This window comes from Corythoichthys intestinalis, chromosome 3, assembly GCF_030265065.1.
Source record: "Corythoichthys intestinalis isolate RoL2023-P3 chromosome 3, ASM3026506v1, whole genome shotgun sequence".
NCBI lineage: Eukaryota > Metazoa > Chordata > Actinopteri > Syngnathiformes > Syngnathidae > Corythoichthys > Corythoichthys intestinalis.
Window position 1 is genome coordinate 15507235 of NC_080397.1, and position 17589 is coordinate 15524823.

Genomic DNA, 17589 nt, shown 5'->3' on the forward strand with positions numbered 1-17589 from the left:
CTCACCATGCCCACTTTATGCCCGCAAACCAGGCTCCTTAGAGTCACCCCCCTGATTTCCGCGCCTTCACCAATGCTTGATCAGCGGGTATATGCGAGGGTGTAGGTGACGTCACAAAACAGCTTTCCTATGAATGTCATGTACACACATGTACTGTATGTCTTTTAAACACCAGCATAAAAACACAAAAGTTTATTCCCTAAGGAGATTTTGATATGTTTCCATTATTCCGTCTACTGTCTGTAAGCATTTACATCCTCAAACTGCCAAACGAGTGAGACTTTATTTTCCCTCATCCTTAGTTGCACAAGAGTTTGGCTCCGAGTTTGCATAACCTCAGATCTATCCAACTGAAAACCACCAGAGGCCCCTTTTGTGCGCTCGTGTTATGGGATGATGGTGTGCGTGCATGAGCAGCTATCCTACGTAACATTATATTCACATTTGTTATCCCCTAATTGTTGTCCTCCATGTTCACATATAGGAGGCGCACGCCTTCATTAGTGCACACAAAGATGATGACGTGACAGAGGAGAAGATAAGAGCTGAGCTCAGCAAGAGCCAACCTCATTCTCACTGGGCCAAGAAGAGCTCCAGGTCCTCAGAAAGGGAGGACTTAGTTGTGAGTAGCTGTAGTCCTCATTTTGACCGCTAGATAGAGGCAGAGATTTACAATATTTCTCTCTCAGGGCACAAACTATAGGAAAACCAATGCTGCAATGGAGATGAGACTCATCAACAGAGACTCCTTTTGGGCGCGTGAAGAGGTATTTTTATGAGAGATGGCTGCCAATGACAGCTCTAATTGTCCAATCCATTTTAACTGGTTGATCATTCGCTGCCATGCGCCATCAATTGCACGGAAACATGATCATTCATTGTCATTCCTCCCAGTTCAAATGAATTGGACGTCTAGATATTATTACATTTTAAAACAATAATAAATATCACCTTTAGTGTTATTTGTGGTCATAACTGTAGGTTTTTAATGTTTTTGATTATTTCAATCGTAATAGTTTATTTTTTATTAACATATTATCAATTTATAAATGTATTTAACCCTATATTGCCAAATGTATTACATTTGATACAAGCATTTCTGGACCTCATTGCAGTAAAAAAAAAAACTTTGTTTATAACTTATTGCATTCAATCTTACTTTAGTTGTATTTATTTTACCATAATAACTACATGCAATGGTTATTAGAGAACATAGGCAAACTAATTAAAAATATATACTATTTTTTCATATTACAGTATATTTAAGGGCCACATGAAGCTTTAAAATAAAATTTAAAAAAAATCTGAATATTCTTTTCATTATTTGTGAGGTCGGACATTATAAGGTCATAAAAAAACTGTATGAAAATGAGCAATACAGTAATGATTAACAATTAAACATATATTTCTAATAATAATTGGGTCACTTGTATACAAAATTGGTATTTCAAAATTTTGATTCGTCATGTAGGTCACACTTGTATACAAAATTGGTATTTCAAAATTTTGATTTGATTTTTAATTGATAATATATAAGTTATGATGTGTGTGTATATATATATATATATATATATATATATATATATATATATATAATATACACACCATACCATATATACCATACCATATATATATGGTACACAGACAAGACTGAAAAAGCAGTTTGTGCTCTTGTACTCCTCTTTAAAATAAACTGCTGTCTATATGCTGCCATAGCAGATTCATGGCGCATTAAGCCCTACTATTAACTAGATAACTTAGAACTATTTTTATTTGTCCCTTTTACCCTGGAAACCCCGGTTTACAGACGTTGCACAACCGCTTTTGTTTCAACACAGCCATAAAACAAAGATGATTAATTATATTTAGTATTCAAAATGTCTGTCATTTTTAGCTTAGAATCATTAATTGATGTCTATTATTTAATAAAAAAAAAAAAACTTAAAAAAAAAAAAGATTCACTTGCAGATTTTAAACTTTTAAACAAATTACATCACAATGAAAAAAATGGCATCTGTAAAAAAGTCACGGATATCTACCTAATAACTATCGATTAATTTTTTTATTATTATTTTTTTTTTTTTTTCGTAACTGTCGCATTTTCCCCAATATGTTAGATGATAAATAATCGTTCCAAACAAAGAAAAATTGAGAAAAAAAAAAACGTTTAAAAGGGTAAATATATGAAAAAGAACATCTCAACAACTCCATGATGTCTGCGTTTTCTGCATCACAACCCTTGTTATATTACCATGTTTTGCCCATAAAATACCCCCAAAATCCAGCTGTGGCCAATTACATCTGTGTCTTGACACTCGATGATACATGCTACATGGAGTTTTTGGATCGAAACAAGGTAACTACGCGATAATATCTCATTAAAATCATGGTGTCTTTAATTCTGCTCTCGCGTGCTCTCGTCTCCAGTTAGGGTTTTCTGTTTAATTTTTTTTTTTTTTTTTTTAAATGCCCTCCTGTTTAAAAATTTTCCCCCAGAAAAAACAGATTTTAAGCTTTCCAATGATGTATCACACATGCATATAGGACAATTTTAAAATTTGGTCAAATTGGGGGTCTCAGAGCGGAACTTCAAGTCACCTGAGTGTTTTCCGCCATATATATATATACAGTGGGGAGAACAAGTATTTGATACACTGCCGATTTTGCTGGTTTTCCCACTTGCAAGCCATGTAGAGGTCTGTAATTTGTATCATAAGTTCTCTTCAACTGTGAGGGACGGAATCTAATACAAAAATCCAGAAAATCACATTGTATAATTTTTAAATAATAAATTTGTATTTAACTGCATGAAATAAGTGTTTTATACATTACCAACTAGTAAATATTTCGGCTCTTAGTTCTTTTTTAAGAACCCCACCTGTTCTCCACTCATTACTAGAAGTAATTGCACCTGTTTGAACTTGTTACCTGTATAAAAGACACCTGTTCACATGCTCAAACAAACAAACTCCAACCTCTCCACAATGGCCAAGACCAAAGAGCTGTGTAAGGACATCAGGGATAAAATAATAGACCTGCACAAGGCTGGGATGGGCCACAGGAAAATAAGCAAGCACCTTGGTGAGAAGGTAACAACTGCTGGAGCGATTATTAGAAAATGGAAGAAGTTCAAGTTGACGGTCAGTCTGCCTCGTTCTGGGGCTCCATGCAAGATCTCACCTCGTGGGGCATCACTGATCATGAGGAAGGTGAGGGATCAGCCCAGAACTACACGGCAGGACCTGGTCAATAACCTAAAGAGAGCTGGAACCACAGTCTCGAAGAAAACCATCGGAAACACATTACACCATCATGGATTAAAATCCTACAGCGCACGCAAGGTCCCGCTGCTGAAGCCAGTGCATGTCCAGACACGTCTGAAGTTTGCCACTGACCATCTGGATGATCCAGAGGAGCAATGGGAGAAGGTCATGTGGTCGGATGAGACCAAAATGGAACTTTTTGGTCTAAACTCGGCTTGTCGTGTTTGGAGGAAAAAGAAGGATGAGTACAACCCAAGAACACCATCCCAGCCGTGAAACATGGAGGAGGAAACATCATTTTTTGGGGCTGCTTCTCTGCCAAGGGTACAGGACGACTGCACCGTATTGAGGGGCGGATGGATGGGGCTATGTATCGCCAGATCTTGGCTGACAACCTCTTTCCTTCAGTGAGAGCCCTGAAGATGGGTCGTGGCTGGGACTTCCAGCATGACAACGACCCAAAGCACACAGCCAAGGCAACTAAAGAGTGGCTCCGTAAGAAGCATCTTAAGGTCCTGGAGTGGCCTAGCCAGTCACGAGATCTGAACCCGATAGAAAATCTATGGAGAGAGCTGAAAGTCCGTGTTGCCCGGCAGCAGCCCCGAAACCTGAAGGCTCTGGAGAAGATCTGCTTGGAGGAGTGGGCCAAAATCCCTGCCGCAGTGTGTGCAAACCTTGTCAAGGACTACAGGAAACGTTTGGTATCTGTAATAGCAAACAAAGGTTTCTGTACCAAATATTAAAGTTCGATTTTTGTGATGTATCAAATACTTATTTCATGCAATTAAATGCAAATTTATTATTTAAAAATCATACGTGATTTTCTGGATCATTGTATTAGATTCCGTCCCTCACAGTTGAAGAGAACTTATGATACAAATTACAGACCTCTACATGCTTTGCAAGTGGGAAAACCAGCAAAATCGGCAGTGTATCAAATACTTGTTCTCCCCACTGTATGTATATATATATATATATGTACTGTATGTATATATATGTACTGTATGTATATATATATGTACTGTATGTATATTATATATAATGGTACGTTAATATTGTAGTCTGCATGATGCAAAATGTGATGTCCACAAATGCTTAGGAAGTTAATTGTTATTAGGGGTGTAACAATTTATCGAAAATGTGATGATATATCGGGATATTTTGTAGCCCAACAGGTTATCAATATGCTCCTGTCAAAAATTGCTGATATTGTTTTTAAAAAGGTGTCACCGTTAAAAAAAAAATTGCTCCCAAAATCTTCCATGAGAATAATGTCTACGTTAGCTCACTGACTGCCACAGACGGTGCTCGACATCAAATTCATTTTGACTGGATTGGACATTGAACACCGGCAATGGCACTGAAACTAGAGCATTCACAGCCAGTCTTTTGTGAGCATTTACAGGTTACTTCCTATTCACTTTAGGGCATTTACAGGTTACTTCCTGTTGATTTTGAGTCACTTCCTATTCATTTGCGGAAATTCTAAAGTCACTTGTCACCTGTTCAGTATAAAGATTTTTTTCCCCATATTTTTGTTCATTGTACTTAGTACATTCATTTTTATATAATTTTGTACCAGATAAGATTTGTACAGCTCTCGGTGTCTTCTCTGAAGCAAAGCGATAAACAGATAACACAGCTGCCTAGTAAAATTCCACTTTCTTGTGATCCACTAAATGGTTTAACATGCCTATTCGCGTTGGAAATAACAAAAAGTGTATGCGTTAAGAGTTCGGGACTACTCAAAGGTACCTGCGTGGGGCTCTCGGGGACATTTGTCCTGGCCGCCCAGCTTTTTAATTACTCTTTCCTTAATAAATATGTTTATCTTAGGTGATTATTGCTTTCGTTTTGTTCCTGAATTGTGTGTCATTATCTGTTCATGTAAGAGAATAAAACAACCTATAAAAAGAGAAAATCGACTTTTTCCTTTTCATCAGTAACTCAAAATCAACAGGAATTGACCTGTAAATGCCCCAAAATCAACAAGAAGTGACTGGTAAATGGCCCAAAATAAACAGGAAGTGACAGAAAATCAACAGGAAATTAATGCCCCTGGCATTTGCTGCCACTGAAGGCCAGAGATGTCTAACTCGATGTCTACTAGTGATAAACGCATTCCAATTCACAACAGAAGGATGGAAAGAGCTTGTTTTTCTGTTTATTAGTTGTTGTTTTTTTAGAATATCCTAGAATGAGTTCCTGACCCATGTATCGATAATTGTTGTATCGCCGTATCGTAAGATCATCGTTATCGTGAGCCATGTATCAATTCAATTCAATTCAATAAACTTTATTAATCCCTTGGGAGAGTTTCCTCAGGGAAATTAGTTTTGTAGCGGCCATAACACCATAGCAGCAAAGATAAAAGTATAAAGTGCAAGAAATTAAAAACAGCTAGAGTAAAAAGGATGAAAAAAATAAAATTGAATTTAAAAATTAGTAAATACAATTGCATACAATATGCTGTATTGCATCACAAATGTATCGTGAAATACCCAGAGGTTCCCACGCCGAATTATTATTTTTTAATGATCAAAAGGTTACTTGCCCTATACATGGGTAACTATAATGTACGTTATTGTTCATTTTGTTAGCGAGAAGAAGAACTGAGAAAGGAGGAGGAGAGGAGACGGGCCTTGGATGAGAGAAGGCGGCTTGAACGAGAACGTGTTTTGAAGGAACGAAAGGAATCAGAAGAGAGAGATCGAAAAATGAATGAGAAACTGCGAATGATAGAGGAGCAAAGGTGAGAAAATACTGGACGAAGGCTTTCCTAAGTTTAAACTGTACTACGCTTGAAATATTCAACTGTTTGATGACTTTTAATGTTTTGCAGACGAAAGCAAGCAGAACAAGAGGAGGAGCTGCGAAGAAAGGAGAAATTTAGATGGGTGAGTTTTCTCAACAAAGTAAAAAGTCCTCTAGAATCCTTTTTGATTAGTTTTTCGGTCCTGTTTTAAAGAATCAAAAGTTCTTTCAAATTCCTTTTCTGTAATTCATCTACAGGAATTTACAAATACAAGTGACGGCATTCCAAGGTTACCCAAAATTTCCACTTACTGTGTTTCTTGTGACTGTACAAAAATATGCTGAAGTGGTTGATATTACCACAAACTTAGTGTCTTAAGAAACATGTTTATTGACGCAAAACATTCACGTCATAAAAAATAGCACTGCATAAGGTGTACTTAACGAAAAAAAAAAACATTAGCTGCCAATGACGGCAATAGACGTCCAATCCATTTTGATAATCGTTCACTGCCAAATCAAATTCTATATGTATGTGCCCATGGCAACAGGAACAACAGCAGAGAGAGCACGAGGAAGACATGAGAGCTCGTCTGAGAAGGAGCGAGTCCATAGAAAAGGCCGCTGTAAGTCACTGAGAATCACCATATTTAATGGTAATTGTTCCCTTTAAGTGACATGATGTCTTTGTAGGAGGCCGCAGTGTTAGTGTCCCAACGCTCCATGAACCCTCGAGAGTTCTTCAGGCAGCTGTCATCATCGTCGTCGCAAAGTCCAACCAGTCCTGGATCTTCACGTGCTGGTTTGTATACACGCGCACACAAATACTGGAAGATCGAGTTGTGCTAAATGTGCCATTTATCAACTTTGCTCATTTATATAGCTTGTTTTGAATGTATTAAAAAATGGGAGTAAAAGATTCTACTAGAAACGACGTTGTGAATAACATGACCTAATTTTTCCTCATTGTGTCCACTGGAGGGCGCACTGTGACCACTTTAGCTTGTAGTGTGTTAAATCAGTTGAGGTCAGAATGAAGGTATTTGGACACTTATTTAAATTTAAATCATTTTTCAATGTTTACATGTTGTATATTCTTGCACAAATGAAGGAAAAGGATATATTTGTAATAAGAAATAGAAAAAAATAAATACATTTTAAGGTCAAAGGTCACTGAGGTCAGAAAAGTAACTTCCTATTCGACAATCCTATAAAACTCAAATTGGCTTGATAGGTGACATAATGACAAGAGAAAGAGTGACGAAATTTTTTTTGCATGGGGAAAGGAAGTGCCCACGCTCCAAATACGGCGATGCTTAGTAATTGTCTCAGATTGCTCCTTTGTTTTGTAAATGTGAATATTTTTAGTTTAATTTAGTTTACTTTATACACACATCATTGAAGTATTCAAAAGATGGTAGAGGTAGTGCCCGGATTACGACGTACCGGATTTACGTGATTTCGACTTTACGACGCCAGAGTTTTGTCCGCCATTTGTCTCCAGTATTTTTTTCTTTTTTGTCATTTAATCAGTACCTAGTTCTAGTAGCTGCTGCTGCTGCTACCTCTCCCTCAGCGCTGACTCCTCTTGCGTGTCCCGATCTGTTTTTTTTTATTTCGGACAGCGGGCTCGCATTGAGAGAGGCAACGCTGGCGTTCTGAGCACCCATGATATCCCCCCTCTTTCACTCGCCTACTCTTTCTACAGAACCCTTTTCTCACAGCAAGTCGACTCACTCGTGAGTAAAGCCCTAGTAGTCATTGACTACAATGGCATTTAACCCAAGGTTCCTCACACTATCTTATTTTTTTACTTTATTTTATTAGTATGAATGCGTATAATACATGTTTTTGGATAGTTATTCTGAGATTTAGGGGGGTATTGAGGTGCAGGGTTATTTATCAAACAAGGTGGCAGCGGATGAACATCCCTTTTCAAACGGATTGGACGTCTAGTAGTGATAAACTCATTGCAATTCACAGCAGGAGGATGAAAAAAAGCTTGTTTTTCTGTTATCAATAAGTGTTGTCTCGCCAAATTAAAGCATTATCGCGAGCCTTGTATCGCAAATCATGTGGTACCCAGAGGTTCCCACTCTTAGATAGTACTCTGGAAAAGTTGCCCCAGCGGTTGTTGCTTCAGCGTTTTTGCTTCCGAGACTGCCACTTTTCCACTTTCTGTTTCCTCCAGGCAAACCATACAGACGATACCAGCGCAGCCTTACAGACACAGCTTTTATCTTCTCTAAAGCAGAGGACAACACGCCACCCTCCCCTCTTAGCTCTCCACTGGTCTCCCCTTTCTTACGGGCCTCTCCCTCCCGCGTTGACGCCACGTCTCCCACGAGCCCCGTTTTTCGTCCTGTCACTTCTCCCACCAGGACCAAAGTCCACAACGTGTCACCGCCCACATCCCCACGTCACAATGCCCCTCAAGCTTCAGCTCCGGTGCCTGAAGTGCCTCCTGCTGAAGTTCCATCACCTGTGGAACCCTCTGCACCATCACCATCCATTAATCCGGAAACATCTCCAGTCTTCAGCTTGGAAAGAAACATACCCTCTGAGCCGCTTCCTGGGGCTCTGCCAGCCTCTCCCCCGAATACTCCAATTGATCAAGAGCTCTCAACTTTCTGCTTTGAAGGTCCACCTCCACAGCCACCATCATCTCCCCTCCCTGAAATACCACAACTTAACACGGGTAGGTGACGACTGTGGAAAACGAACTTTCAAAAAGATAAGTGACGCTCATTAAGGTAACTACTTCCCGCGCTCGCTACTCTGCCAAAGAATCATGTCACCTATTTTTGTCTTTTCACAAATGAAAAGTTGTGCGGATGCTTGTGCCAAAGTCAAATTCACAACATTCCAGACGCTGCCAAATACACTGAATCAGACTTCTGCTACACAGAGCCATATTGCTACAGGCCTGGCACAGTAAAAATATTGCTTGCCTTAAATGGCAATAGACGTCTGATCCATTTAGACTGGGAGGCGATCAGTCCAGATGGATTAGACGTCTATCGCCGTCAATAGGACTGTCACGATCATTCACGTAATTGGCAACCAATCAAATATCATATTAAACGACAACTATTTTGATAATTTATATTATTTAGAGTCCTTTTTAAATCATTGGATGCCGTGGATGGCAATAGACGTCAAATCTATTTGAACTGGGAAGGGCTGGTAGCGAATGAGCAATTTGCTATTTCATTTGTTGCCAAACCCTCCCAGTTCAAATGGATTGGACACCTACTTGTCACAAAGGCAGCAGAAGGATGACAATACCACAATTGGATGTCTATCTTCGTCAATGGCACTGAAAGCATCAATAGTAAAGTGTATACGTATGTGTAACATATATATATATATATATTATATAAATAGTTTTGTCATATTTTAGGAAAGCAAGAAGAACAAAACAACGAGACATGAATTTATTTATTTAAATGGTATTTAATTAAAAATATTTTAAATAAACAACAAAGAAAAAGAGTTCTCTTAAGTGCTTTCCATTAAGTATTTGTCTTTATTTTTTATTAAAAAAAAAACAACAACAACAACAAAATAACTTCAAAATATTTAAAATTGAGAAAGGAAAAAAAGAGCAAAAATATCTTTTGTATTTAAAAAAATTAATTTAGTTTTCCTATTTTTTTTTTTTTACATTAAAAAAATCTAAATATTAGCAAAACAAATATGGCTTGTCTTGTTTCATGTATTGAATCCAATAAATGGAAAAACAAAAACTAAGAAATACAACTGTAAATAGGTTTTTATCTATTTACATTTTATCTGATTAAAAATATTCATTCATTCATTTTCTGAACCACTTATCCTTACAAGGGTCGCAGGGGTGCTGGAGCCTATCCCAGCAAACAGCAGGCAGGAGGCAGGGTTGATTAAAAATATCTTGAATAAAAACAAGGATAGACGTCAAATTCGCTTTTGTATTATTAGTTGCTTTATATATATTTTTAAATATTTGGTTTCAGCAATATAAACAATAAATTAGTCAAATATTGACAAAAATACTTACCCGTAGTAATTAGTAAAATAATCACAATAATTACAGTTGCCCGATTATCACTTTTTAACTGATATCCCAAGATTATCCAACTCCAAAAATCCCATACCGATATCAAACCGATACCGATATACGTGTGCGGTCGTGGACTTAACATATTGCGGTTTATTGTATTGTGATGCCTAGGTCAAATCACCTGCTCACATAACAAATCCCAAGCATTTTAGTTTGGACACATCTAAAGCTCAATAAGCATAGCTGCTGTGCTAAGCTGTGACCAGCCCTTGAACAAAGGCAGAAGGCTTCTACATTCATTTTTGAGGCAACATGCATACTGGCCCAAAAACCATGAATGAAAAACCGATGTCGAAATTATCCGATATCATTTTAAAATGCTTTTATCGGCCAGATAATATCGGACAACTCCAACAATAATCCTTTGTGACAGGTAATGAAATAAAGCCCCGCCCTGTATACACTTATCTGGCTTTTTTTTTTAAATTATTATTATTATTATTTTTTTTACATTTTTTAATGATTTTTTTTTTTTTTTATATATGCAAATGTACAAAAGACAAGACAAAACAAATAATGGGCAAAACAACAAAATAGAATACAATGAAAACTACACAATTGAGAAAATACTATTTTTTTATACAAATGCCCTCAGAATAGCAAAAACATTGTCATGAGTGTAGTCAAGAAAAAGGTTCAAACACATCTGTTTTGGAGTGCAAAAGACAAGTTAGAAAGTCCAGTGCTATAAATTCCATGATTGCCCTGTGCCATCCTGATACAGGTAGTCCCCGGGTTACGACATACACGACTTACGTGATTTCTCGTAATTTCTCCATCTTGTCGCCAGTCGTTTTTTTTTTTTTTAAGTCACGTTAATAGTACCTTACTGTCCCTCACAGTATCTTATTTTTTACTTTATTTTATTAATATGACTTTTATGCCTTTTGGAGAAATGTGTATTTGATTATAACGTTGACTTTTGTTGTGGTGCAGGAAGCGTAGAGCAGGTAGTACTTCCGCACGCGAGTTAAGAGCGCATGTACACACAAAAAGAACATATTTGTGCACAAGAAGAAGAGCGCACACACACATAATGCAGAACACATTTACTACCACGAAGAAGTTGTGCGGCCGAGTGTGACAGAGGAGAAAGATTACAGCTTAGCTCGCTGTCTAGCTAGGACATAGCGCCAACGTTTTGGCAAGGACAGTACTATGACGTATAATACATGTTTTAGGATAGTTATTTTGAGATTTAGTAGGTATTTAAGGGTACTTAAATTGTAAATTGCGACTTATGCGGAAATTCGGGTTACGTCGCCAGCGTAGGAACAGAACTCGTTCGTAACCCTGGGACTGCTTGTAGTTATCCATGATCCTATGCATGAGGATATTTTTCCGGGCACAAAAGTCATAACATTATACAGTCTTTTCATTTAAATGCCTTGTTTAACTTAAACTTGATGAGAATAAAAAAATTAGGGCTGTCAAACAATTAAAATTTTTAATTGAGTTAATTACAGCCTAAAAATTAATTAATCGTAATTAATCGCAATTCAAACCATCTCTAAAATATGCCATATTTTTCTGTAAATTATTGTTGGAATGGAAAGATAAGACACAAGACGCATATATACATTCAACATACGGTACATAAGTACTGTATTAGTTTATTATAACAATAAATCAACAAGATGGCATTAACATTATTTACATTCTCTTAAAGCGATCCATGGATAGAAAGACTTGTAGTTCTTAAAAGATAAATGTTAGTACAAGTTATAGAAATTTTATATTAAAACCCCTCTTAATGTTTTCGTTTTATTAAAATTTGTAAAAATGTCAATAAAAAAAATAAACTAATAGCTCACCATTGGTTATGTCAATAATTACACCATGCTCACTCATGGTGCTGAAAGCCATAAAATCAGTTGGACCCAAGCGCCGGCAGAGGGCGCCAAACACCTAAAAACAAGTAACAAGCGGACATTACACTCTGCTGTCATTTTAATCTGTTTGAGTGGGGCATGTGCGTTAATTGCGTCAAATATTTTAACGTGATTAATTAAAAAAAATAATTACCGCCCGTTAACGCGATAATTTTGACAGCCCTAAAAAAATATTTTATTCCTTATTGTTTCTCCATCAACAGATCTCCATACAACTATGTTCGTACATACTGACACTGGCTTCAAAGCACAAGCTGTCCTTCTAGAAGTAGATGAAGAGGAAGATGACGTAGAGGAGAAGGAGGAAGCGGAAGAAGTGGTGGTGAATGAAGAAGAAAAGACTGAAGAGGAAGAAGATGTAAAAGAGGAAGCTGATGAGCAACCACAACTTTGCGCTTCTACTGAGGAACTCGCCCAGGCTGTCTTGGAGGAGCAAATGCAGGAGGAGGAAAAATTAGAGCAAGAAGTCGAGCCTGCATCCCCAGAGGAAACAACTGAGGAGCTGCATGTTGATAAAGAGTTCAGTGACAAAACAAAGCACAATGAGAGATTTGAGGACAGTCAGAGCCCAGATGAAGCTGCTGATCTTTCAGAAAAAGAGGAAAAGTCCGAGCTGACAGGTATCTCCTGTTTTGGTCCTCACGACACTATCCGTGTTCTATTGCCAAACAAATTCTTACTTAATAAAAAGATGAAGGTCAAATCATCATTTCAGATGAGGACCACCTTTGTCAGACTATCAAGCTTGAGACTGTGCTTCTGCCAACCAATGGGTTCACACATGAGGAACAAGAGAATGGAATAGGTTAGTTTCAAGTATGATATATTAACATATAATGCGCACTGATTTGAATTGTCTACTTTGCTGTTTTTCAGGGAGATCGCTTAGCCCGTCTGATGCAGAAATCAGCTCACCGGAGCTAAGCGGCTGTTATGACCTTCACAATATTGCAGACAGCGACGAGAAAGATATGTCAGAAAATGGACAAGAGGTGCTCCTAGAACCTTGTAAATTCACTATTAAAGGGTACCACGGATAGAAAGACATGTAATTCTTAAAAGATAAACGTTAGTATGAGTTTTACTAATTTGATATTAAAACCTCTATTAATGTTTTGGTTTCAATTATATTTGTAAAATTATTTCAACAAGTAGGTCGCCATTGTTGTTGATGGTGCAAGGCGGTGACGTCACATGGGTACGCTGCCGACCTTCCACAGTGTCACTCGTTAACTACATAAACATGTCGTCGGTTCTGCCCTTCCAATTTGAACCCGAGCGGAATATTAATGAGTAGGACAGCCTTGTCGATATTTCACAAAAGGATAATTAACAGGATAGACCGGTTAAGATGAGTAGCGTTCATGTGTTAAGTTTGCTTGTGACAGCACTGTTCTGCTCTGGTGACGGATCAGGAGAATGACGTCAAATAATATTTGCAGAGCTTCACGGTAAACTATTGTGTGATCCAACTTATTCCAATATTATTATGGAGATAGTTAGCATTCAGAGCTGTCGTGTGCTTTACATATCATTAGGTAGGGTATACAGTGAAACACAGCAGCTTGATTTTTTGCAGAAGCCCGTACATCAAAGCAAACAAAAACATTGATGCAGTTTGCCTCTACTGAGACGCGTAATGACGTCTTACCTTATTTTTGTCACGTAAAAGCGCTGTCCAGATCGATGATCATCCTGCTGTTTCTCTCAGATTTATCAGATGTTGCTCCCGAAACTTGCCTCCCGGTTAATAAGCGACTTTGCCTTTGTTTTTTCATTTGCCTGCCGCTGGCAGCGTACCCATGTGACGTCACCGCCCTGCAACGTCAACAACAATGGCGACCTAGTTAAAATAATTTTACAAAAACCAAAACATTAAGAGGGGTTTTAATATCAAATTAATATAACTCATACTAACATTTATCTTTTAAGAGTTACATGTTTTTCTATCTCTGGTACCCTTTGAACTATGAAATGCTTTTTTTGAATTACAATGTGATTTCTGCGATCCGCTCCAGGTTTCATCTGAGCAACAAATATGCGTCAGAGCTCTGTACGACTACCAAGCAGGTAAGACGCCACTTATGGGATAATCTCCTCTCCTGAGTACATAAAGTGCCTCCACTTACCATAATGACTGTGTGATTAGTGGGTTTTCACAACATATTATCTTGCGGTTCCCACAGAGGATGAATCCGAGATCTCCTTTGAACCCGGTGACATCATCCGGGACGTGGAAACGGTGGATAAAGCTTGGTGGAGGGGCTGGAGCAAAGATGGACGTCAAGGCTTGTTCCCCGCCAATTACGTAGAGACCATATAGAACATACGCACGCACATATTCACACTCTCAGGGTCGCCATCATCCCTCACTGTTTAACCTCTGAGTCTTTGGCTGTGTTCAGACTGCAGGCATATCTGATTCCAAACGAATTCCTCCTCAAATCTGACTTCTAGGGCTGACTGTTCACAATATTTTTAGGAAGTGTCCAAATCAGATCATAGCCTGTTCAGACAGGGCCGCATTATTGACACATTTGACGGTTTGCTGTAGCAATAAAGGCATCACCCAGCACAGAGCGACGTCTCGGACAGTCAAAACCCATCTGACCTGTTCAGACTGAGAAGCATCTTGTCCGTATCTGATATGAAACGACCTCCCTCCCGGTGGTTTCAATAACTCATGAAGTTGGCCCCTCATCAAACGCAAATTCAAATAAAAAGTATGTCAATCGTTCGTGCTGTAAAAAGTTTTGTTTGTTCTGCTATTGTTTTTTAGGTAATTCTTTTATAGGTCAATCTAAGGTCAATCAGCCCTCCATTTTAAATACAAATGGCAAAAAATGTCAATCGTTTCTGCTTTGTGCTGGTTTATGCTGTAAAAAAATGTTTGTTAAAAGAAAGCACCGAAAATTATATTATGTAGTACGTAACTTTTAAATGATCAAAAACGCATGAAAAAGATATAAATAAATATTATGGTGGGGGGACTGCGAAGCAAGAAAATAAACAAAATGTGCACAGATGTTGTCAAAAGAAATTTAAAAAGTATGTTTTTGTAATAAATTAAGTCATCTTCAATGCCAATTATTCTAGGTAATTAATAAATTGCCGAGGTATCCTTCAAAATTAGGTGACTTGGACTCGAACTTGGGAGCAACAACACTGAAAATTAATATCTCAATAAGTATCTATAAAACAATAGTAGCACCAACGGAAATTTTTAAAGCACAAACGCTTGTCACCATTTTTTTTTTGCCATTTTTAATCAAATTGGGGGGCTGGTTGACCTATAAAAGTTGTAGATATCTCAAAAATGATAGCAGCACAAACGAAATGTCATACAGCACAAACGTAACACAAACGAGTGACAACATTTTCTCAATTTAATTTAATTTGAGTCTGATGGAGGGGCCAACTTCAAAAAGGTGGTTTCAATCCATGTCGCAAAAATCTAATTTCTGTGCTTTGGGACTGTTTTGACTACAAAACAGCCATCCAGTTTCAATCTGGATGGACTAAAAATCCTATTTTGGCTGCCAGTCTGAACAAGGCCTTGTCTTTTCCAGAATTGATTGTATTTTCATGTTTGATTAAAATAAAGGATAAACAATAACATAAAATACAGTACATGTTTTCAGACATAATAGTCTAAACTTATTTTGTTAGTTTTTTTCTGGACCAAAATAACTTATTTCCTCAGGAGTTAGTAAAAAGAATGTCAGTGGGTGGAATCATATCACAATTACAAATGATCACAAACACAAGGTTATATTTTGTAATGTGTATATCAGTTTTCCTTATACAGTTCTCTGAAAACCTTAACAATACAATATAATCAAGCTTGACATTCATGTACACCTCAGTTTATAATCATCTCTCAAACTTTCCTGAGCTATTTTATGGCACTATATTTGTTACTGACAGTCCTTTTTACCTTGATTAACTGCTGAGATACACAACAGCAGAGTTGAAACGCTCCGTATCAGTCTTTGGAGACGATGCTGTGTTTTGTTGTCATGGTGATGTCTATACTTACACCGTTTGATTAACTTGTCTTCTTTTGCTGCCCCCGGATTTTAATTATCGTGTAAACATAGACAATATGCAAGAAAAAAAAATCTTCACACTATAAAGGCCTGAAATATAATCATACACTGTATATAAAAATGTATAGCGACAACAAATATTTTGTCTTTCGTTGTGTATTGTATGTTGTTCTTTGCTTTGCATTTATTCCAGACTTACAACAACAAAAAAATGTATTAAAATTTTCCTGAACTATCTCACATGTTTGTTTTAAATAAACATATTTTTTTTCCCCCTGAGTGTCAGTCAATGAAAACTTTCGGAAGCGTAATGCTGCCACCCAAAAAAAAAATATATATAGTCCAGTATCAAGATTTTACAAGATGGTTATTGCGTTTTTACAGGATGTAAAAATGTGATAACTACGATGTAACTGTGATAGTTATCTTGTAAAAATATGATAGCATCATATAAAAACGTGATATCATGTAAAAATGTGATTGTATCATGTAAAAACGTAATTAATCTAAAAACATGATAATTATGTGGTTATCACATAAAAAACATAATTATGTAAAAACGTGACTATCACTTAAAAACGTGATAACTGTCACGTAAAAACATGATACTATCATGTAAAAATGTGATACATAATGTGAATGTCATGGTTTGAGTTTGCTTCTCTGCCCTAGCGTGTCTTGTCATGTGATGGATTTCACCTGTTGAGGCCTGCTCCTTGTGTGTTGACCAATCCGTTGCCTCTTGTTTCAACCACCTGTGCCTCAGTGTCTCGTTACCCCATGTCTGTATTTAAGCACCCCATGTGCTTTCAGTCTTTGTTGCATCATTGTCGCTTGTGTCTATGTCTATCCCAGTGTCGATATCAGTGTCCAAGCCGTCGAGCTGATCCTTGCTCAAGTAAGTTTTTGATTCCTGTTTTATGTTAGTACTCCAGAGTTTTGTTTTAACCTTGCCTTGTGATCCCCAGCATTTTGTTTGTACTTTGTGTTTTTGCCTCCTTGTTTCTCTGCATTTGGGTCCTCTATGTTCCCCGACCGTGACAGTGAAAATGTGCTACTATCATGTAAAAAAGTGATACTATCATATAAAAAAAGTGACAATTCCCATGTAAAACATGATAACTATTATGTAAACACGTGATGTCATGTAAAAATGTGATAGTCTCATGTAAAAACGTGATAAATATTATAGGGTGACCTAACGTCCTCTTTTGCCCGGACATGTCCACTTTTCACATTCTGTCCGTGGTGTTCGGCGGGGTTTTATAAATTCATTAACATGTCTGGGTTTTATTATTTTACAAGGGGACCATTTAGCATGTGTTTAAATTCACTGACACTTTGCACAGAATACTACGGTACCGTGCTGCCTGTGACGTGTTCCCAGAGAACCTGCCCGGTTGTTAAGACTTTTATTACGATCAATATGTTTATAATCAATTGTTCAAGTACCCAGAAGAGTAATTAAGATAAAAATACCTTTATTCTACTTTGTCTACAAATTTGCGCAAGCGTGCGCTGTAACAGAT

General features: G+C 37.4%; 1 protein-coding gene across 2 annotated transcripts in view; it reads left to right on the forward strand.

The window, feature by feature from the left end:
• si:dkey-40c11.2 (drebrin-like protein A) overlaps positions 1-16334 on the forward strand; it is a 69192-nt gene extending 52858 nt beyond the window's left edge. The window contains exons 5-16 of one of the 2 annotated variants that reach the window (XM_057831410.1): positions 485-622; positions 690-767; positions 5864-6015; positions 6106-6160; positions 6569-6643; positions 6711-6819; positions 8209-8715; positions 12215-12631; positions 12709-12816; positions 12888-13003; positions 14030-14081; positions 14198-16334. In XM_057831410.1, the coding sequence (XP_057687393.1) occupies positions 485-622; positions 690-767; positions 5864-6015; positions 6106-6160; positions 6569-6643; positions 6711-6819; positions 8209-8715; positions 12215-12631; positions 12709-12816; positions 12888-13003; positions 14030-14081; positions 14198-14334 (1944 nt within the window). In that variant the 3' untranslated portion in view covers positions 14335-16334. The remainder of the gene's footprint in view (positions 1-484; positions 623-689; positions 768-5863; positions 6016-6105; positions 6161-6568; positions 6644-6710; positions 6820-8208; positions 8716-12214; positions 12632-12708; positions 12817-12887; positions 13004-14029; positions 14082-14197) is intronic. The other variant, XM_057831411.1, reaches the window with a different exon arrangement.
• The last annotated feature ends 1255 nt before the right edge of the window (positions 16335-17589 follow it).